This window comes from Chanos chanos, chromosome 3 (genome assembly GCF_902362185.1).
Source record: "Chanos chanos chromosome 3, fChaCha1.1, whole genome shotgun sequence".
Lineage (NCBI taxonomy): Eukaryota > Metazoa > Chordata > Actinopteri > Gonorynchiformes > Chanidae > Chanos > Chanos chanos.
The window spans coordinates 36983027-37007739 of NC_044497.1; the positions used below are offsets into that span (position 1 = coordinate 36983027).

A 24713-nucleotide genomic window follows, 5' to 3' on the forward strand; every position below is an offset into this window, starting at 1 on the left:
CACACACACACACACACACACACACACACACACACATACATACATACAGGCACACGCACACGCACTCGCACACAAACACATAAACACACAGAGGTATTTTGCATTCCATTAGCACTTAGATTGTTCTTCATAAGAGAGCCCTATTTTGGAGTGCTCTCAAAATATTTACTCTGTGAGAATTACCATATAACATACTAGGAGTTAATCTCATTCATAAATTTCCTTTACAGGGCGGCAGGGGGGTGCAGCAAGAGAAAGTACTGCCTCAAACATTAATGAGCATTCATTTGAGCAATATTCTCAGTGCGCTGTGGATATATTTGGCACTGTCATCATATGGAACCTCTGAGAGTTAGACTAGTTGGACTGAATTATTCCATGTCTCTTAAATAAGGGCATCGTTGAGTATAGTGTATAGCCATTTTGAATCAGGGTAAAAATCAGTCTACAGCAAAGGTAAAACATGCATGGACTTTGCATGGTCTTTCTTTCTCTCTGCTTCCTCTTTCTTTTTTATTCTGTCAGTGAGTGGGGAATAACCAGCAGTAGTTATCAGTATGTTTTCTGAATGTGCCCAGGCAGGCAGTAAGGCAGCTCCTTTGTTTTGTTTTGTTTTGTTTTTGCTTGTTTTGGTTTGGTTGTTTAGGCTGTGGTTTGATTCCATGGACATATATTTATCTTAATCATATTTGTGAAGCTGAAAATTACAGTCTTGTAATTGAAACATTACAGTCTTACAATCTTGCTTAACAAGTTTCAGACTACAAATGAGTTCTCTTGGATTAGCAGCACAATTCCAAAATGCATGTTCAAAGAACAGAAATATGGACAATAGTTAGTAAAGTTGTTTGCAGTTTTGCTCATTTAACTGAGGTCCTTGTTCAGAGCCCTGGGGCAACATCAGCTATGATGAGATAGCACTAAGCTTGGGGATTGAACCCACAATCCTGTAGTTTTGTCAGACACCATGTTTACCATTACACTACTGAAGAAAAGTAGTGTAATGGTAATGAGGAAAAAAGGGTGGTGGAGCAGGAAGAAAGAAAGAAAGAAAGAAAGAAAGAAAGAAAGAAAGAAAGAAAGAAAGAAAGAAAGAAAGAAAGAAACTTAGGGTACCTGTCGTGTTTAACTGTGATGTTTTTCATCCCATCTGGTATCTTCTCTCTCTCTCACTCATTCTCTCTCTCTCTCTCTCTCTCTCTCTCTCTCTCTCTCCCTCCCTCCCTCCCTCTCTCTCTCTCCCTTTTCGCTCCATGGCTCTGTCTGATAAGCTTTCCCCCAATCCCCCCCATACTTCCACTCCAACACAACCATAATGCTTCACAATGCCTGTTTTTGTCCCACACAGCAGCCAAAAGATAAACATTCTCATATCTACACTGAGGAACAAGAAAGGGATGACGCTCTGTAAATCCAGGAGCTGATAAGGAGCAGTGATAGGGCCACAGCATTCCTGAGTTGGCTTCCAGAAGGAGGTGAAATTCTTCCCCTGCTTCCATCTCCACTTCAAAACACAGTCAGCACCTGTCTTTGGATGGATGAAGTCTGTTCTACAAGGCTCATTGTTCCAGATCCACTGAGAGATTCATTCACAAGATTTATCTTTCCTGAGAGCATGAATGAATTTGTAGGAAGTTGTTGTCACTTGTTCAGGAAACTACTATGCTTTTCCCATGAACCAACCTTCCCAAAGTTCAGTTACCACTGAAGACCATTTGTATGAAAATCTTTGGTGACACTTTGAGAGGCCTAATATTCTCACCATGATGAGTCAGCTCTTACATGAATATTTAGAATAAGTATCAGATGGCGGTCCGGTTTTTACTCTTAATACGGGAATCCCGGGGAAAAAATCTAAGTGCCATTTTGACTACAACCTAAGCGATTCTACAGGCAGTCGCTCGCTTGCAACGACTAGATTACTCACACTGTTCAGCTTTTTGGGAGTTTACGGTAACGCACACCTCCACTTTATGTGAGAGAATCTGGACCATTCCACAGGTCTTAATTCTTAAGCAATGCGTGAAAGTCATTGTTTGCCTTGTCTTCATTTTCCATTCGTTATTTTGTAGTTTCATTCACTTCGCTACGATTTGTTCAAAAACATGGGATTTGAGCTTGATCGTTTCAACACTGATGTGGACCTAGATCTAACGTGCAGTCTGTGTCATAAAGTTTTAGAAGATCCGCTCACCACGCCGTGCGGGCACGTATTCTGCGCCGGGTGTGTGATTCCCTGGGTCGCACAACAGAGCAGTTGCCCAGCCAAGTGTCAACGGGTCAACGCCAAAGAGCTAAATCAAGTTTTGCCTCTGAAAAATTTTATCCTCAAGCTGGACATCAAATGCGATAACCATGAAAAAGGCTGCAAAAGAATAGTTAAACTTCAACATCTGTCTGAACACGTGAAATCGTGCGAATTTTCTCCATCAAAATGCAGAAATAAAGGATGCAACGCAGTACTGAATCCGAGGGACATGAGCGTTCATATACTTGAGAGCTGTGAGTTTACACCGGTAGAGGTTTGCGAAAATGGATGTGGTTTGATGGTCGTTTTGAAAGAAAAGAAAGCGGACAATCACTGTTGTTTAAATGCCCTTAAAGCACACAATGATGCTCTTAAAATGAAAATAACAGATTTGGAACGAGGGTTAAAGCGTCAGTCTCTGAAATCTAGCAAACGTGAAAAATCTCTTTGGGGGCAGCTCTCCGCTTTTCTCAACGAGCTTCAGGTGACTAAACGGCGATTTCAAAAGGAAATAAGTGAATACAAAGCAAGAATCGACTCACTCGTAAATGGGCATGTTTATCTCAGTAAGGTGAGTATCCTCCTAAAATGTTACATGGATTGTTATGAATTACTTGGACGTCAGTTCTTCAGTACTAATCTCAAATATAATGGGTTTGGGGATTTTTGATTCTGTGGAGAGCAACATGAGCCATGTGGCTTTTCAGGGGAAGCAAGTTAGAAGTATGTATAGTGCTGGTACAATATGTATACAGCTAACACTGTCTATTAGCTAGCTCATCTATCTAAGGACATTTGACTTGTCTGACAAATTGTAACCTGCTTGTCAAAGACGCTGCTCGGATACTTCTTCTGTAAAGACAAGAATTAAGTGTACGATTTAGGGGCAGAGAAATAGCCAATTTTAAGAAATTTTAAAAAGTTGTTTGTAAGATTGTCTTTTAAGCGTTTACGCACCTTAAGGCTCATCTGCCTTGTAATTAATTCACAAGATGGCTCTAAATGCAGACTAGTCTCTTTTTTAAAAGTCATTTTCTCAGCAAGAAAAATACTTCTGGAATCTATAGATAGATAGATTTTTCTTTGTCGATTATTTGCCCAGCATTTTGTCTACAATGTAAAGTTGATGGAAACTTTTTCAATATTTTCAACATTTTCAAGAAATGCCATGCATGAATAAGCTGAAAGAATGTGTCAAGGATGCAAGGAGAGATAAAAAAAAAAAAAGACAACGTTCCTTTTAGTGACTTTGGAGTTATGAAATCTTTGCATGCATGCATGCCTGTTTCCTAATTTTGTTGACAGACATGACTAAACTACAGAGCCGTTGCTCTGTAAAAGTGAGTGTGTGTGTGTGTGTGTGTGTTGGTGGACATCCTCTGAGTCGCATACGAGGTATGTTAATGAGGACGTCTCATCTGTAGTCAGTGTGACCAAGCTCTCCCTCCAGCTGTTTCCATGACAAAACGCCACTATCATGAGCGTTTGACAGATAAGCTCCTCACCCTGATTATGAGATCAGGTCTTTCGTCTATTATACAGAGACACATTGTCAGCCTCACCCTCTTTTCTCCTGTCAGAGTGAGCAGAACAAACAAGACTGACGTCTGCTTTCAACCTATATCAGCCGTTACTGTTAATCAATCAGACAGTCTGCTCCAGAGTAGCTTCACTTCTAAAGAATTCTCCATATTTCACAATCACGTATTTCACACACACAGTACATAATTACCTGTCTTATATTAGAATCCAATGTGTTTGCCAAATTGAACAGTGTTACCTGAAGTGTATTTCCTAAATACAGAAGACAGATCCAGCTTTTGAATTTTTATTCTGTCAATGAATGAGAGAAATTAACAGATCAAAGATTGCAGTATTCATATCCTACTAGGCCACACTCACTCACACATACACGCACACACACACACACACACACACACACACACACACACACACAGTCCTTGAGTCACAGGTTTTTGCATGACCCTGTGCTCACTCTTAGGCGCTAATTGGAGGAAAAGTTAGCCACCATTAGTAGGGTTATCAAGCATTTATCTATGCAGGGATAAATGATCACACCTGAGATGACATCACCGCCCATCATGCAGGGAGTTTCCTGTCTCGTTCAGTTGCCAGCGATGTTTAAGAACATGTGTTTCAGGAAGAGAAACTGAGGTAACAGTCAATATGAGGCTGAAAAGCTTGTGATCTCAATTTGTATTTTTATTGTGACAGCTTGTGTTTACTGTTTGTTCTCAGGCCAATGAGACGAAAAGTCTTAGAGTCACCCTTCATCGGGAATCAGGCTCCCTCGGCTTCAGTCTTATTGGCGGAAGATCGTGTGGGGTATGTTTATTGCTAAGAAGAGAAACAATTCACATAATAAAAACATTACAAAATCATTTCTTTGTGCAGCAGAACTGAGCTTGTTTTCAAAATGTATCCAAATGAAACACGCAAATGTCACAAAACTCTTTTGATTATACATCACCATTATCATCATCATCATTACCATCATCATCATCATCATCATCAAAAAAAGATTTCATAAGAGTAGTTGAATGTTTGTACTCAGATCTAAGAATACTGATGCATCTCGTTCTTTGTCACTCCCTTTCTTGCTTTGCTTAAGGGGGTGATTGAATTCCTTCCCTTAGATTCAGTTCTGTTAGTCATTGTCACTACTGCAGTGTTAAGGTAAACCATTATCAGAGGACCAGTACAAAATATCCGTCAGCCCATGCGTCAGTCAGGACACACTCTTTAACAGGGCTGTAAAGCCTCTGATAATTCAGTAGATAAGAAAATACTGGAGAATGTTGGAATTAATTTAGTGTTCTGTGTGGAAATTTCAAAGTAAAAAAAAAAAAACAAAAGCAAAAACAGTTATATAAGGATTATATTAATCTTCCAAGGCCATTTACATAAACATCCCAGGAAACTTCCTAAGACACACATGTGAATTGAAATGCCACCTGTTTTTTTAAATGTATGATTAAATAAATAGTTCCTCCCAAATTCTAACCATGGCAGTGAAAATGACACAAAAGTAGTATGAAGACAAGCTAATATAAATAATGACTGGCAGAGTGCATGCAGCTTCTTCACCATTACTACTGCAGCTAAACCAAAAGTGAGAGGGAAAAGCAAAAACAGCAATGGAGACTTCAGTGATTATTACAGTGCTAACAGCTTTTCTTCACTTTTCTCCTGGGTGTGCGACATTATGTGAAACAAAAACTAGTTTTGATTATTGCCAGGTGAAGAGGATTCCAATGAAAAGCTATCTTTGTATAGTCCTTGTTTCGTTTCTGTCACGCAAAAAATGTCTCAAAAAGACAATATACACTCCCATCTACTTTTCTAATTAAGAGCAAGATCTGCATTGGCGTTGTGTGTAAGCATAACAATTATTTTTTGCTGTATTCATATTTAATTATACCAATGCACTTCCATTTTTGTACAATTCTTTTAGCTCCTGTAACTGTTTAAAAATGTAGTGTGGTTTTTGTCATGATAAATAAGTATAACTTTGTTCTTTTCATTAAAGTCCATTGTTCATCGTTGTATTTTAAGTAATCAGAGAATGGCTGTAATTGCATGGTTTTCCAGTTATTTTTGTTTGCAGTAAATTAGAGGGTCTAAAGCACTAGTTCACTGTGCCTCTGTTTTTTCTTCTCTAAGGATCCTGAAGATGACAGCCAAGTCTATGATGGGATCTATGTTTCTAAGATTTTGGAAAATGGACCAGCAGATAGAGAGGGAGGACTCTGTGTTTATGACAGAATCATGGAGGTTTGTGACAGTCATTAGAAAAATGTTTCATATGCCTCTCCCCAACAAAGCCATGGCTACTCCACATGAGCCCTCTTTCTAAGCACTTGTGCTTTTACTAGTCAAAGCTTTTGTGATGGTTACACAATGTGAATCAGGTTAGCAAGAATTTGAACAGAACAAATGCATTTTTGGGCCTTCAGAGAACACTTTGGGAAATACAGTGTCACAACAGTGTTTCCCAATGTCACTTCTAGGGACCGCATGGCCCTGCATGATTTTCCTCTGTGCAGAAGCACCTGGTTCTCCTAATCAAGGGCTTAATGACTGCTTATTTGGCAACAGCTGAAAATATGAAAACTGAGCAGTATGAGCACCCAGGCTAGGGCTGTAGCGTCTGCATATGCATACATAGAGATCATTAATGTTAAAGTGGTTTTCAAAGTCAGGTAAGGAACAGGATCAGTGTCTACTAAGAGTTATACTGACTTCATGCAGTATCTGATTCATCACCACAGTTAAACTGTGTCAGCAAAGCCTTTCATCAAAATGGCTTTTTAGTTTTTGTGAGTAAATTCATGGAGGATTGTTGGTGCTCTGTTGTAACAAAAATATCCAATTAAACGAGTCTCTGATTCTGATGAATGCTGCATCAGACTAAACCTCAAAGTGCAATGGAAGATTGGAAAACATATTCAGTAGCGAATACATAAATACTGATTATCAATAACAGAAAGTGAGACGTTGCCATGTATATTTTTTTAGCTGGAAGGTTTAGCGTACATGCAAATTATCATAGTGTTGTTGTTTTTTTTTGTGTGTGTGTCCTCTTAATCCCTCCAAAGCATTTTTTTCAACGATTTATTGAAAATTTTTAAACTCTTAAACAATTTGTGCATATGCAATGTCCTTATTATCAGTTTTATCAATAGAGCAGTCAGAGTCCTCTCCAGATCTTTTCTATTCAGCCTTAGAGTAAAATTCCCCCTGAAACATTATTTAGCACTGCAAACGCATGGCAGACACATTTGTTTAGAAAGGCTGTTAACAAGTCCAAGTCCTTTTTGTAATCCATGTATCAACTCTGAGTTTTCTAAAACTCAGAGAACAAATCTGTTTTCACTGTGTCCTTGATGGTTTGAGAATAATAGGAGTCCATTTGTTAATGCAGTAAAGAAAACTTCAAATAAAATAAATTAATACTGAGAGGTGAGTAGGCCTACAAATGACAAGGTAAACAGTCATATATTGCCTTAAAGCAGCAAGAAAATATTCAGCGATTTACTTGTTGTTTATTGACCTCAGTTCCTTTAACATTAACAAATATTGAATGAGGATATTTGTGTGTGTGTGTGTGTGTGTGTGTGTGTGTGTGTGTGTGTGCGCGTGTGGTGTGTGTGTGTCCGCGTGTGCGTGTGTTTGTTTGTGTGTATATATGTGCGTGTGCATGCGCGCGCGCGCGTGCGTTTGTGTGTGTGTATATGTATTCTATAAGTAAAGTTCTATCTTGTGTTATTCTCACAGTAGGATGATTTATTGGTTATTTATTTGTACAGAACTTAAAAAATAAATGTATTACTTGTTCAGAGACTTTTCAGAGTCTGTGTTCTCACAAGTATGTCTATGGCATACATCATTGCCTTTGAAAAACAAACTCCAGATTTATCCACAGTTCACTATGCCGGCTTAGTTCACACTGCCCTCTTTCAGTTTATTAAGTAGTGAAAGCATGCCCAGGCATAATTTTGTCTACACTGTGGTTGGTTCAACCAGGAAAAAAAATGATGGTGGTGTCATGGTCTAGGGTTCGGGACCTCCAGCTGAGAATATCAGAGAGCTCAGTTTTTTATCTCCCTGATCAGAGTTTACAAATAAAGTTTGAAAATAAATTGAGGAGGTTAATTATTGTTAAGAAGATTAATTAATTACTTGTTGAGATTAACTGATCATTAAGTGGCTCATATGATTATACAATTACATTTGCCTTGATCTGGTGAACAACTGGATACATGATCATGAAACATTTTTGTGGTTGTTTATTACACTTAGTGTCCTATAAGCACCTACCTATCAACAGCACTCACGATGAAATTGCGTCATAAGCCAATACATTCAGACAATGGAGACAATATCATCAGAGTCTGGATCGTCGCATTTGTAATCATGAATTAGAGCGGCGTCCAGTGAGTACGTTTGATTGATCAGCACTGATGTCTCAGTGCTGGGCCAGACTCCCATCTGTGGAATGTTTCCTGATACAACCTCTGTTACGCCAGATTACAGCAGCAGCTACGCATAACACAAATCAGTCTTTGAACTCAAAGACAGTCCATGCTCAGGACATAGAGTCTTTCAGGGCACCCTTTCCCAATCCCCTTCAGTCGCAAGTAGCTTTGGTTTCCTTAATTAAACAAATGGCGTGTGAATTAAAAAGGTGAGGTCAGTTTTTACCTTGTCAGCTTTCGCTGGACACTTGTTCGTGGCCTTGGCTTGAGGTTTACAAGCTCAGCTTCTTTTTCATGTATTTCCTGTCTCTTCATGCCAGAAGCAGTGTCAAGGCGGCCAGCTTTGATGTGTAGATCAATGTTTGTTTGAGTTGAGATTACTTCAGTGCTTCCTGCCCCTCTTTTTTCTACTTGACACCCTTGAAATGTTCTTAAACTAATCAGTACTCTCACAGAGACAAAGAACAGATTAGCAAAAGAAGAAAATATCAGAAAGGATAAGGAAAGATTAAAGCAGGAAGAAATTCATGCTGCTAGGGCCCAAGCTGAACAGGGGACTGGACGTTTCACATGAATGGATTTTTTACATTGGTTTTCTCAAAGACTGAACTCTTAGCCATTATTTAAGCACGTTTGGATTTTATTGTAGTTGTAGCAGACATTATGCAACGCATGTTGTTTTGCTAGTGAACACAACTTGCCTTAAGCTATGTTTTTTACTGCATTCATAATGTGCTTTGGTCCCTTCCCTTTTTTGATAGCTCAACAGGATTGTGTCTTGTTTAAGGGGGTAAGATCTCTTGTCAGCCCTGTGTTTGTTCAGAAGATGTAAAGGGACAGCTTTACTCTGACATAAGCATTCACCACTAGATATCCACTATAATGTAAATTATCCCATAGGGTCATGATACGAGCAGACACATATTCATTAAGTTTTTACTGGTGTATTTTTATTTGATTGTTTCTGAGTGGAGCATTGAATGACATTATCATTCATAACATGACATGACATGACATGACACTACGTGACATAAGTTTCTCTTTATAATCATGTGACAAAAAAGAAAACACAAACACACACAAGCTGATGTCATTTGCCACTTTATCTCTTAGTCTCAGAACACAAAACCAGTTTCACTGAGCCTCTGATCATTTGAGAGTTGCAGAAAACCCACTGTGTACATGGTTGACTGTCTGATGATGTAAACAGTGACATGTTGCCTTAATGTTACTGAAAACAGAGAGAAAGTATACTTATACTGCACTTTGGGAAACAGGACATAAAGGAGTCCACTAGCCAACACTGGACACTGAAGCTGTTCACTCAAATAGTGACTGAAGCAACTTTCACAGATTGACAGGGCAGAGCCACAGTACAGATGATTAGAACCGATTGATAACTGTTATATTTTTCATACCACTCTAAATGTATAAGTTAATGAAGTAAGAGGATATTACCTTATAAATTGTGATAAAGGGGTGTGATAAAGACATGTGAAGATATTAGCAGTGCTAATTAGCCTTTTCTCATCTTTGTGCTTGTTACTGAGTTGCCCGTCCTGTGTTTAAGTGTTGCATTTATTGCAGTGAGCAGAATCTTTTTGAACTGGCACTACAAACGATATAAACTGTAATTACTAAACTTCTAGGCTGTTGTTTTTCTTTTTTGGAGAAAATGACTGAAATATTAACATATAAATATGGAGGTGGTGCACCATTTTTGGTAGACAAGTGATTCTGTGAAAGGAAGTCGGTTAAAAATCTGTAGTGAATGGCTATCACAAACCTAAATACAAATGATTCTGCTACACCACAGAAGAGATTTTCTAACTGTATAATTGTCATAGTATGCAGTGGTAAAGAGGACGACGACGATGATGATGATGATGATGATGTGTGTGTGCATGTGCGTGTGTGTCTTTTTAAAATATGTGAATTCTCTGGAAGAGCAATGGAGCCAGTTTCTAGCCAACCTACAAAACCCACTGTCCACATACTGCACATGAGGACACCTTTGTCTTTCAGCTGAGCCTGAGCTGTCTTCAGTAATCATCCATTGTGTGTTTTCATATGGTCATTGTTTACTTTTACATAAAAAATGCGGTTTCAGTATGATGAGTCATGCTTTCCAAGTCAGACAGTATGTGCTGATGTTGGAACACCAGTGTGGAGAAGGCATAATTAGTCTTTTAGTTGGTCAGACAAATTGACTATTGCACAGTTCCGTTTTAAAAAACGTTCTTATGTTATTAATAGGGGGATATGTAAAGAATAAACTATTACTTAAAAGGGCTACGAAAAGTAGAAACTGTATGCCTGTTTTGTGTAGCCTTTTGTTAATATTAAGGTTGTACAAAGCTCATCTGGTTTTGCTCTCAGGCAAAAACCTTGTTGCTTGTAAAAACAAATTTAATCAAGTGGAGTTTGTGATTCCTATTTTAGATCAGACTGGTTGAGTTCCATGAAGCTGAACTGTACACATGTTGTGTTTGGTCTATTGGCTTAGGACGGCAGAAACAGAGACTTGCTTGTGTGGCTGAAGTCTGAATGCATCATGTCTTCTGAGAATGTGGGAAATGCCTTTTACGAACTCTACTGCACATTTCTGGGCTGCACTTTGAGTTTTAATTTCCTGTGAAATTAATTCTCAGAAAACGGGCCTTTTCTGGTGCTCACCTCATACCATAACCTCTGTCTGTTTTTGCGTTATCATGGCGGCAAGGTCGTCTAGGTACGTAACCATTCTGCCCTAACTCAGAGTTGGGATCTTAAAGCAGCAGTGTCAGGACAGCTGTCTGGGCCCACACAACAGGTCCATTCTTCTTTTGGATTTTAAGGCTGAGGACAGAGCTAATGTTAGGAGCGCTGTGGACTCACTGCCAAAAGGAGGTCCCAGATTGCTGGTTTTAGCCAGCTGAGATAGAAGCCTTTGTGTTGTGCGAGCCTGCAAGCATAGCTGCAGTTTGTGTAGAATAGTTTCCTTCTCTTCCGCTCTGGTTACATCCCCTCCAGGATCACACTGTGTTATGTTCTGCTGTTCTCCTTAGAGAGGAACTTTGGTGAAGTGAATATAGTGTATAATTTCTGGGTCTGTGACACCAGCCTAACCTTCAGTCCTGCACATACAGTACTACCCCTTTACGCAAGTATATATGACCCATCCCATGCCTTTCATGTGTACAAGGGTCCTCAATCCTAAATGATTACAGAAAATTCAAACGTGATCTGAGTATGGAAATGTAAATAAATAATTGTACTGAAATTCCCTTGTGGCCACCCTCCTCCATGCTTTCATAAAGTCTTGAGTTTGGCTGCGCTTTTGTTGGCATGTGCTACACACCATCAGAGGAGCTGGAATGTTTCCTGTGCCGTCCTTCTCTTTTATCCGTTTATCCTTTCTTCTTTTTTGTTCCATTGAGAAAACGTAAATGCATGTTCGAACACTTACTACAATCTTAGCGTTTTTGGTGCTGTGAATGCTTATTTATATGTAACAATGAGAAGATGTTTGCTGCTGAAGAGAATAACTCTACGTGACATTTTTGTTGATTGAGTCAGTTTTGGAGAGAATCTGTATGCATCTCTCCTTCTCCCTCTCCCTCTCTCTCTGAGATGTTGCTGAACAATGCCAGATGCTTCTCTTGTCCTTTGTCATTACAGATGTAAGTTGAAGTTCCCAGCTGACACATGATTCTTCCTTAAGAAAGATGTGTGTAATCACTCTTAGAAAAATGTAGTACTTGTGGTTCATGGTCCCCATGTAAAGCTCCTCTGGGAAGTGTAGAATTGTCACAAGAGTTCAAAGTATTTGACACACACAAGACTGTTACATAAAAATATACATACATTAAATAAAGATGAATATGACAGTAGTTATAATTATATATGTAAATTGAGAAATTCACATTGCTTGTCAAGGGGAATGGACATATCATTTGCATTTAGAGTCAAAACCATTATCTTCAGTCATGGAACTCTTGAGTTGTCCCAGTTGTCTTTCTGTTCCCTTTTGAACAGTTTAAGCATGTTGCACTTATATCTACATTGCACACATATTGAAGAACACATCTCATCTCACTGACATGTATAACTCAATAAATTTCCACTCCACATTTATGACCACTTTAGAATCGGTCCTGCGCTCCCAGTTGTAAGCTCATACAAATTCCAAAGCTCTTTTTAAAAGCTCAGAGAAATGAGTAAAGGACCACTAGATCAACTGAGTTCTGGAAGCAAAAGGGGAAAACACTTAGGAATTCTAGGAATTCTATTTTCTCATGTTTGCGCTTCTACGTGGAGCTGCCGAGGAGCACCATTCTCTGTACAGGTCTCTTTTAACCATATGTCAGCCCGTGCTCTCATTGCTGGTCGATGAGCAATTACGCCAGATGTGCAAAATGTCCTGTTTATTATGAAGCCACTTTTCTCCTCATGGGTTACATTTTTTGTCACCATTTTGTACCTCTCAGTTGGAATTGCATGTCCTCAAGTTGCCTGAGTGATATTAAACTGGCTCATTTACCTCCAGTCATTGCGGGTCATCAGTACTGCAGCCGTTGTCTTATCTCTGCCTCTTTAGGGGTATTAATACTAGCTGACAGATTGTTGCCCATCGTTTGCATATTTCGGTTGTGTTTTTTTGTTAGGTGTACAAAAAAGGGGATTGTCATTTCAGTGTTAAAAATCACGTCATTGGTTGACAGCTAAACAAAATATGAACCCAAATAACTGAACTGGTATTATGTACTTGAAACCAACAAAGGAAACCATTTATCCCAGCCAAAAGAACGACAGTCATCCAAAAGCATTCAAAGCATGATAATATAACAAATTTGCAGGCCATATTGCCACTGAAATTGTTGTGTAGTAATGACTCATAGTGGGAGAGAAGCCTTCCTGCAGTGAATGGAGATATTGTGTTGTGTTTCTCTCTAATTTACACCATCTGAGCACTTTATCCCTCCTAGAGTCTGAGGAATCTGAAGCAACTCAGAGAGATAGTGTCTGTGTGCCAAAATGCATTACCACTAAATCCCCCTACACTTACTCAATCCATCCTTCCTACAGCAGCCAGAGGTGTCTGGCAGATTCAGAGCAAATGTCTCTACTGTGTATCAATTCCTGTCATGTAACCTGAATAACTTAACAGTACTCACACTGAGCCTTTTAAAATGGACAGGCCTCTGGTCTCTGATTGGCTGAGGTGTTGTTTGTCTCAACCCACAGATTTTTAAGAGCAGTGTCCTTAAATGACCCCTCTCATTCCTTCCTTTACACATCTTCTCTCTATCCATGCCATAGAAATGATAAGAGAAATATTATAATTAAGAGTTATCGTAGAGTTATAAGAGAGAGAAGAGATGCTTGTTGTGACTTGTGAAATGTCTGCAGTCCCTGTTCTTCTCTCACATGTTCTGAACTCATTTCAGAAACTCACTTATTTGGTGACAGGGCTAATAGTGTTGCAGGCAAAATGGAAATGGAAAACATCAGAGAATGAATGTAAAACCTTTTTGTTTTTGATATCCAAAGGAAATGAGGTGTTTATATGCTTTTCCAGTGTTTATGAAGTATTGCACAGTGCTGACTGAGGTGAGCACAATGTTTTTTACCCGTTCCGCTGTTCCATACTGTTTATGACCTGTTCCACTGTTCCACAATGTTTATGACCTGTTCTACTGTTCCACAGTGTTTCTGAGCCGTTCCGCTGTTCCACAGTGCTTATGACCTGTTCTACTGCTCCACAGTGTTTATGACTCATTCCACTGTTCCACAGTGTTTATAGCCTGTTCCACTGTTCCATATTGTTTATGACCTGTTCCACTGTTCCACAGTGTTTGTGACCTGTTCCACTGTTCCACAGTGTTTCTGACCTGTTCCACTGTTCCACAGTGTTTGTGACCTGTTTCCCTGTCCCACAGTGTTTTTGACCTGTTTCCCTGTCCCACAGTGTTTATGACCTGTTTCCCTGTTCCACAGTGTTTCTGACCTGTTTCCCTGTTCCATATTGTTTATGACCTGTTCCACTCCTACACAGTGTTTATGACCTGTTCCACTGTTCCACAGTGTTTATGACCTTTTCCACTGCTGCATAGTGTTTGACCTGTTTCACTATGACACAGTGTTTCTGACCTGTTCCTCTGTTCCAAAGTGTTTATGACGGCTCCAGCAGTGTTTGTGAAGTCTGCTAGCACAATGTGTATGATGTGTGCTATTCCATAGGATTTATGAACTGTTCCAGATTGTTTAGGGACAGTTTCAAAGTGTTTGTGACATGTTTCCCAGTGTTTATTACTTTCCCCACAGTGTTTACAACTTGTTTCTGACTATTTCTACAGTGTGAGTGAGCTGGACTATTTCATAATATTTAGAAGCTTTCCCCATGTATTTATGAAATGCGCTGCTCTTTAGTGTTTATCAGCGTTTCAGAGTGTTTTTTGACTGAAACCTGATGTGGACAAAATCAATGCTATGTGTCCCTCATGGTCCTTCTGTGCTTCAGGGGGACTGTGTCTATTCGTTTGCTGTTTGACTAGTTATTCAGGCTGTGTGTGAGGTGTATTTGAGATCAGAGCAGCTCCAGAAGCTTTAAAAGCAGAGTTGATAGCCCAGGCCTGTTTATGAACACCTTAAGGAGTCATGTCAGATATATCAGTAGTGTTGTTACTGGCCAGTCATCAAAGAGGCAGCCATCTTCCTCCTTCATTTATGATGACATTGGTCCTGATTACTATCTGTGTTTAGAAAGCTGCAAAGTATTCAGGTAGAGGCACTCTCTGTTTATCCATGCGCTTTCTGCATACAAATGTGCACACTTGCACATGGTCACGTATGGAAACACAAATATTTTATATTTTTATAAATGTCTCTAGATGTCTCTATACCGGCCCAAGATTAGTGTGTATGTTTTGTTTAGGCCTCAATCACCACATGACTCATCTCAAGTTGTGATAACCTCATGCTAGAATTCATGTGAACCAATGAGAGAAATGTCAGTTGTGTATGGGCTTCAAATGAAGTGAAAACAGACCGGGAGAAATGACTGCCTGAGAGAAGGAGAGAGGAGTAACACATTGTCACAGCTGACTGATGTTCCAAGTTGTTCCTTGGACCATGGGTCAGTGAGACATACTTAGGTTCATGAATTTAGCTGATATTCTTGTCCAAATGCATTTTGATTGAGAATATCAATCCCTGATGACCCCCCAGGAACCACCATCATGGCATTAAATGGTTAAAATGCTGAAGGGCACATCAAGAGTTAGCTGTGAGTTGGCAAAGTGGAACAGGCCATTTTACAGACATTGTTTAGGTTTACCCCATCATTTGTAGGAACTGGACCCAAAGCTGTCCAGTATCTGGATTTTCACCCTTATCTCATTAAGAATGCTGCATCCACCCCAAAGAAAGGTTCTTAACTCTTAACTTTAGTTCCATCTACTGAAGATAATATTTTTATTATAACACTCAGGTAGATGAGAGGTAGATGCTGAAGCATTCAGTTCTGTCACTCACACATGTGTACACACCCATGTAAATACACATACTGCATATGTCTTAAGATATGAGGAAAGAAAATGCAGAAGAAAACCATGAGTGCTGAGTGTTTAAATATGTAATGGCAGTGTTTCAGGCCCTATATACAAACACAAAAAAATAATTTCTCAAACATACATCATATCTCTCAGTCAGGCTTTGCACATGTATCCTTCCCAACTGTAAACATATAGCTCATTCTAGAACCTCATAAATTGAGGGGAGACAGTCAGACTCTGAAGGAGTGGTGTGTTTATTTGTTTTGTTCTGTACTTAGTGTCCTGATAAGGCATAAACATCTCCATAATGGCAAGTCCTCTCCTGTAAAAGATTTTTTTAAAATAGAGCAGAGGACTGGTATGGAAACCCCATCCAACCCATCTCCGGTTCAGTACCAGCAGCGAGTATATTATTATGATAATTATTGTGGGGGTTTTTTTGTTCTGACGGACTGAAGTGGTAATGCTAAAGAAGAGAGGGAGAGAGTTAGGAAATGGAGAAAGTGACTGAGCAGTGTGTGTGGCACCCCTGCAGGCATGCACCCACAGACACACACACACACACTGCATGAGTCACCTCGCTCCTGAAACAAACTTCACTGGGCTAGAGGAGATATTCACACCAGAATTATGCAAGAGAGGTAAATTAAACATGACACAACAAACTTTTCCAAGAATTTGGCTGTGTGTGTGTGTGTGTGTGTGTGTGTGTGTATTACCTTGGTACATTCTTGGTTTAAAGTGAGACTTGAAATGCCAGCTGGAGCTGTGTTCGCTTCGATGTCAGAATGCATATTCAAGCACCCGTAATTAACTGTGATTGGCAATCCCCATGTGAGCTGGAGGACAGTCATGTTCTAGCATACAGAACAGCATCGTGACATTAGGCTTCTGCATTGTGACATTAGGCTTCTGTATTGGTGCATGCAATATCCCCTAAACAATGATTTTTTTTGTAATTTATTTTCAAAATTGGCGCAATTAATTAATGTCAGATTTATGTAAATGACAGTTCTTTTAAAATATCCTCTATTATATGTTTATATCTGCCATTATAGTTCACCTTCATTTTGAAATACTTGTTGAATAGTTCGCTTCCAGTAGGTGGTAGTATAGCACTACCATCTGGCACCATAGCACATGGTAGCGTAATACATGGTGGCTTTAATTATCTCCTATGCTGAATGAAGTATGAATGGATGAAACTGAGCTGTTTTACATTTCCCTGTGAAGCACTTTGTATGAGAGGGTGTTTTTCAGCAGCAGTCTTAGAGAGAGTGGACAGTGATATATTACTTATTCACAGAGGGGTTTTCATTAGTCTAATTGAAAACCGAAGCTTATGAGAAAAGACATTACACATTCTCTCTCAGGCACACACACACACACACACACACACACACACACACCTGGAGGGAAACCAATAATTCTCTCAGTGGTGGCAGTCATGACTGAACGTAATTGGTTGATTAATGCATAAATGATGCAGCTCGACACACTTTGAATGACTTATGTAATAAGAACAATTCATAAGAATTCATCCACAAAAAGAGAGAGATTTGTATGTTGTTTACATTTTCTTGAAAGGAAATCATATTTTCACATATTTATGTCTCAGATATATGAATCACATCTGCTTTGGCAGGCAGGCTACATCACAAACAGGAGACAAATAGGAGACAACTCAAGTCTTGCAGATGCACGTCTGTCTGCAACAACATCTGGTTGTGTGTACACTCTACACACGTGTAGTGACAATAACAAACAGTTTTACCCTCAAGTTGTTGTTCCACTATGAAATACACTTTTTTTTTTTTAAATCTGTCAGGGTTATTTCCTGTGAGTTAATATCTCTCTGTGTCATGTCTCTACAACCAAACAGAAGAAGTCATAAAAATGAGAACTTGTGATTCTGAAATGCCAAAACACATGTATGAGTTATAGCTGTCGGTGTTGTTTTTGTGTCTCGGCCAGCTCCCTCTGCGTATCACCTGCCAGGCGCCCTGCTGTCTGGCTTAATCTTTACAATTGAAGGTAAGACCAATTCAGGCCCATAATCACATCTGACAATACGCTCACTCCCCATAGAGAACGAGGAACTAACTCTAATCCCTAGTATAGACCTAAAGTTGTTTTGGTGTTAATTTCTCATCTATTTGATCAAAGGACAGAATACATGTTTGTTAGGATTGGGGAGGTGGGGGGATTATATGGGAGCAAACAAGTTGAATGAGAGGCGGGAACAGTATGCTCTTGCACACATGTTTACGCACGCAGACCCGCGAACACACACATACACAAGCACACACACACCCTCATACACACACACATTCATGTAAGTGTTGCTGGGAGTGTGTGCTGCTATTTCAGTCTGGTAGAAAGATCAGCCTCAAATGCAAAGCGGCAGGCTCACTCTCATTTCTTGGTGAGATAGAGACTGGAGCAAAGACACTATCTGAGGACAGGCTGAAGACTAAGTAGTATTTTGGTATTGTCTATTTTCTCTGTATCTGAGGGGTGCTGTACTGTTGTATGTATTCTGTAATAGTATGTATGGAGTGGTATGTTGTATGTTAGTTTGTTCTCTGAGTGAAGAGGGTTGTTGTAGTATAGTCAGTGAACTTTTATTTCTATGATTTGTATTATTTCTGTTATACTTTCTGGGCTGTTGTATTCTCTCTATGAGGAATGCTGTAGTTAAGTGTGCAGTCTGTACTGTTTGTAATCCATGTGTGCTGTAGTATTCTCTGAGAGAAGAGGGCAGTTGTCAGGCTTATGTGTGAGGTTTTCTCTGGGGCTGGCTGATGTGCTCTCATCATGGGCTGTTCTCTGTGTACTGGCCAGAGGACTCAGGAACATTATAAACAGCTGCAGCATATGTACAAGGTAAGGAACACAGGTATGGTAGGCAAATTTTGTCACTGATTTCAAAGCCAATTACTACTGCTGCTGCTGTTTTAGCATTGTCTTCTTGTTAAAATTCAGTTTTAAAATGACAAAAGAAAAATAACTGGAGCCACATCTGGCATCCATAAATAACAGGTTTGAGCTATAATTTGACAAGCTGTTGTCTCTGTTGAATGAATTTTTTTTTTTTTTTTAATTTCCTGAAATTTCAGAAATGTAAAGACTGTGTTTCTATCTATCTATCTATCTATCTATCTATCTATCTATCTATCTATCTATCTATCTATCTATCTATCTATCTGTGTGTATTTGTTGAGATGTATATGTGTGCGATATATAGACAAGAAGGATGCTTACATAAAAAGAAAGGGAACACAAGAGGGAGAGGAAGAGAGATAGATAGATAGATAGATAGATAGATAGATAGATAGATAGATAGATAGAGAAATAATATATATTTATAGATGATGTACGTAAACGCAGTGGGAGAGAGGAGAAGCCAGTGGGAAACATGGTTAAAAGACTGCACATTGATGTGTGGTCATTTTGGAGCTGAGGCATAAAGAGAAGCGAGCAGACAGCGATGAGTCAGATTTGTAGTGTTTCAGCGTATATTCCAGTGAACACGATGAACTCCAGTATGGTACATGCTCTCTGATAGCCCGAGGAGCAGAGAGCAGATTGGATGAGAGAGAGAAGGGGGGACACTGTGTTTGAGTTCACGGCTGTACATAAGTTACATCTTAAACATTACTCTGGCTGGCAGACTGCCAGCGCTCTGATTTAGAACCACACACACGTACACACACACACAGGGTCACACTCTATCGACCTTAAATTACATAAAACAAACAGCTGCCTCTCAGCTCAGCGTGTGACATTGCTGAACTTTTGCCTCTTTTGTGATTGTGAGGTTTCTTAATTAAGCTCATCATTGTGTCAAAACAAATCAGTCATCCGCGTGTCGTCATCACTGATGCGTGACAATGTCTCAGAATGTCATCTCTCAGATTCGCTGGTTTTTCTTGTTATGCATTGGCTTAAGCAGAGATGTGTTTTGATTGCTGATGTTTTGATATGTTGACTGTAAACACTCTGTCTCTCTCTCTTTCCTTCTATCTCTCTGTAGGTTAATGGGAGGAATGTAGCCCATGCCACACATGAGGAGGCTGTGGAAGCATTTCGGACTGCCTCAGAGCCCCTTGAGGTACTGGTTCTGCGCCACACGACCCACTCCATGGTCACTACCACCCTATCCCCACAGGCCAGGGGAGTGGACAGCAGCACCCAGACTGACATCACACTTCAGCACATAGAGGCACTGTCCAAATGTCCCGCCTCCACTGTGGCTTTGAGAGCACTGGACTTAGCCCAGCCCAGAGAGTAAGAGCCAGCTGCTCATTACTAATGCTCTATTAGACTGAATATTTTTTCAAATTGCCTCCTTATCATCATTTAGTGTATATGAGATAGGAACTGTATTAAAAATTGAATATTATTCGCAGGCTTTGTGTAAGTATGCTGTTGAAGTTTTAAAGCTGGTGTTTCAGAAATTGTTGATTACATTGTTTTAATATCAATTTTGCAGATGCCAAATATCATGCAGTGAGAAGGATTACTGTAGTGGACACCAAAAGAGCATGCAGACAGGTCTAGGGAGAGGACAGCTTGAGCATGAGGTATTTCTCACATATACACACACAGACTAATGTATGATTTCTCAGTAAATAATGTACAATGACTTCCAGTGGTGAAAGTTTTGTAAGTGAAAGTTGGTTGATGGACCCTTGAGGTGCTGGTGCTGATAAACATTAAACTCCCCTTCTCTTTATATTTTCTTTGCTTGATATGTGTTTACAAAAAACAAACAGAACAAACCACACAAGTCTTCTGAAATGCTCTTAAATTCATTTGCTGTCTCAGACTGCGGGCCTACACCGAAAGACCAGTCAGGACAAGTTGGGATTGACACTGTGTTACAGGACTGAGAGTAATAAAATTCAGACAGACGTCTATGTGAGTGAGGTGAGACTTGGAGCTGCACTGGTTAAGTAATGCTACCTTGAGACAGCTTCTCTCATTCATCTGGAGGCTAATGTTCCTCCTGAAGCAAAGTTCTGCTCTGACTTTGTGTACTCATTATGTTTGATTTTATTTTGTCGTCTGTTCATAGTTTTACATGAACAAGCAGATCACATTCTGACCTCTTGTCGCCTGTCATATTCATGTAGATCGACCCGAAGGGTATTGCAGCTAAAGATGGTCGGGTGAGAACAGGTGACCAAATAATCCAGGTGCGTTTTCATCTTTTGATATCTCATATCTTTGCTCATTGCCATTTCATTTTTGTGCTCTGATGTTGTATATTTTTGTTCTCGTTGAGAACTATCTCATCACTATTCCTTTGCCTGTAATGTTTCCATTTAATATTTTGCAACCAGTGCTTTCTTTTTCATGCTGCTGTCCATGTATTCACAGTGCTATTCAAGTGAAGCATTTCATAGTGTGAACAACAATAAGAAAAAGATTAAAAAGAATACCTGTTTGCATTATTATTATTATTATTATTATTATTATTATTATTATTATCTCCAGTGGCTGTCATTTTTATAATGTTACAATCTGGTTGTTAAAGGCCATGTTGTAGTTGTCATATTTTGTTTTTAAGGTTAATGCTGTGGACAGTCATGAGGATGCTGTTGGCCTGCTAAGCAGAGAAGACAGCAGAAATGTTTGTTCACTTTTGGCTCGACGTCAAGCCCAGGTCTGTTTATGACACCACATTTGGTGACAAATCGCTACCCACAAATACTTTGCATTTCACTGCACAAATGCACTAATCCCCCTGAGAAAAGCATATTACACAGCTCAGGACAGTTTCCTGCATCATAAAGTGAAAATATCACTGAGTGTACAAAAAATACTAAAAATTCCTATTCCTTTTATTTCGGCAACATTTGTGGTATTTACATTTTCTGCAACACAAAATGCTAATCAAGACATAGCAATTGGTTCTCTTTTTTCCCATATCGATCTGATATCTGTTTAGTTCCAATGTTTATGACAATCACAGATAACATTTTAGAATGTCTTTATTCAGAAGGACAGAACAATGAACATCATTACTAAAGGACCAGAGTGAGGTGTAGCGAGTCTTGATCCTTTGTGCTCTTTTGTGTAGCTGGATGATGAGTGGCTGCTGCAGGAGAACAGGGACCATTTTCTAGATCACCCTCACATGGACGTACTGGAGCCCCAGGAACATCAGGCCATGCTCCAACAGGTAAAGCAGCATGTAGCATTTCAGACAGAGTACTATGAATTTAATCAATGTTTAGAGCAAAGTACCTTCTGTACAGTTGAGATATCATGGGAAGGGTGTGGCCCTACCACAATAGAATCTAATTTTGCTCAAAAGGTGTTGGTAGACCTCCACTGATGTTACACATTATTTGCAATTGCCAGCCAGTGTTTGTAAATGATATATTTTTACCTTTACATCCTTCTTAAGACCCTCTGACACTGGGAATGGACAGAAACAGCATGACAGAGATGTCTATTCTATTGTTTAACTGATAGTGACTGAAAGCAATAAGCTCATATGCTGGCCCACGTGTTGGACCATGTTGCTCACTTTCATGTCCTGTTTTTAATCTTCGTCCTTTTATAGGAAGGCCATGAGGATGATGATGGTACCACTGACACGATTCTATCAAACCACCTTGAAAAAGATAGCGGAGTGGGACGGACAGATGAGAGCACCCGGAACGATGAGAACTCAGAACAAGAGAACATTCCTGACGACCAAAGTTCTGCATCCTTCACTATGGGAACCTGGAAAAGTCTGGAAAATGGTCTCAGCACCCTCGACAGCAGTGACATCCGGCTCACCAATGAGTCCTATCTCTCTGTGGACCACGGAGATGGAGAATTCCCGGATATACCTGAAATGGAGTGTGAGCGATTCAGAGAGTTGCTGGAACTTAAGTATCTGGTGAATGGCACTTGTGGCAGTGCCCGACACAGTGAAGAGATGGATAGTCTGGACTATGAGGATGAGGACATGGAACTGCTGAATGAAGAACTGCGGAATGTTGAGTTGGAGTGTCTGAGTATTATTCAGGCACAGAACATGCAGGAGATACAGGATGGACCAAACCACTGGGAATCCTTGATCTACCAAGATCCTCTTGATCAAACCAGAACTGAAAGACACCACCACAGACTGAAAGAACCCACTGGTGTGCCCCCAAAAATGCACAAAGACACTTCCAGAACCAATAAGTCCTCTACAGGACAAAACATTTTCAACACTAAGTTAACTTTAGAGCGTACTGCAGAAGACTCTCTGAGTACCGGCACAGAGGACCAGGGCAAAGGTTCCGTCACACACAGACTCAAACCCAGCACAGCACAGTTGTCCAAACATCATCTGTCCCACATCCAAAAGACCAATTCCATCAAGACACACCTACCATCAGCTGAGCCTGAGGCAACCAATCAGTTGACAGGAAAGGATAAACACTTTGCTAAGCCTGGCAGTAAGCACTTTAAATCCTCTCATTCTCACTCCCCATATAAATACGCCCTCATCCCTGCCCATGCTCAACACTACCAGAGCTACATGCAACTGATCCAGCAGAAATCAGCCGTGGAGTATGCTCAGAGTCAGGCTAGTCTAGCCAGCTTCCGCGATAACCTGGAGACCTCCACCAGCAGTAACAGGCCCAAGCAGGAGTGGAAGGTTAAGATACGCAGCGACGGCACACGCTACATCACCAAAAAGCCATCCAGGGAACAGCTCCTAAGAGAGCGTGCCTTACGGATCAAGGAGGAACGCAGTGGAATGACCACAGATGATGACGCAGTCAGCGAACTCAAGATGGGTCGCTACTGGAACAGAGCGGAAAGAAGACAACACGTAATACAGGCCAGGGAGCGTCGAGACTTTATGAAACAGACTCGTCTGTGTAATGAGAAAGAACAGGGAGGCAGTAGAGCAGAGAAGAAAGAGCCCGATATCATACAGCTAAGCCACAGGAAGATGATGAGAAAAAGAAACAAGAAGATCCTGGACAACTGGATGACAATACAAGAACTACTGACACATGGCATGAAGTCCCCTGATGGAACCTGTCTGGACAATGCTCTGCTCTCTGTAACAGCAGTGTGAGGGCCAGAAGAGAACATGCCACAAAATTAGCTGATGTTGAATTTCCTGGAGGTGCAGTGACTTCACCTCAAGGTAATTTTGTGTTCCATTAGCCTTTAGAGTGTTACAATTACTCATGAGGGGGCATGGTTGTAATTGCACTTACTGTTGTGAGTGTGGATCATGTAAGTGTTTATATTATACCCAGTTAACACTTTTAAGAATTCATTGAACACCGGTGAATTTAATGTGCAGGGCGTTTATTTTGTAAATGACCCTCAAGGGGCACTCCAGGACAGCAGAAGTGTTTATGTAGAGAAAAAAGTGAGGATTCTATATGTTGTCTTGTCTTCAGATATTATCTTCAGATATCTTTCTTTTAAAGGGAATTTCCACAATCTCAGCACATTTATGCCAGTTTGCTTTAATAAAGTATGAATGCCTTTTTAAACACTAGTTTACACCTTAAAACAAGTAGTCATAACGTTACATCAGATGTGATTTAATAGGTGAAAAAGTAATAAATTTATTTTTGTAAATATTAGTGAACAAATTCTTTATGTACATGTATTGAGCCAGTTTTGCACATGCAAATAACCAACATACTGTGAAAATTCCTTTGTTTAATGAATTACAAAGCAATGCAGGACAAAGCCTTTTCAACACCAACAGTAAATGCTCACATGCTAAGCAGGACAAATTTTGGATTGAGCCTCATGTCAGACACTTGTACATATCTGATGCCTCCGTCAGGTTAGACATCGCTAGTGATCTGGTATTCAGGTCCTTTTTACTTTCACTGTTCATGTCCATGTCCTGTCTTTACTTCCCTGCTGTAGGAAGCAAAACAAGATTATTAAATAGAAGGAAAA

General features: G+C 39.9%; 1 protein-coding gene across 1 annotated transcript; it reads left to right on the plus strand.

Annotated features, from left to right (window-relative positions):
• The first annotated feature begins 2105 nt into the window (after window positions 1–2105).
• pdzrn3a (PDZ domain containing RING finger 3a) lies at window positions 2106–23862 on the plus strand. Its single transcript, XM_030767813.1, has 10 exons — window positions 2106–2819; window positions 4508–4594; window positions 5933–6043; window positions 19819–20072; window positions 20278–20368; window positions 20613–20714; window positions 20921–20983; window positions 21358–21453; window positions 21871–21972; window positions 22360–23862. Exons 1-10 carry the CDS (start codon window positions 2106–2108, stop codon window positions 23860–23862), a joined length of 3123 nt encoding a protein of 1040 aa, XP_030623673.1.
• Window positions 23863–24713: the final 851 nt, after the last annotated feature.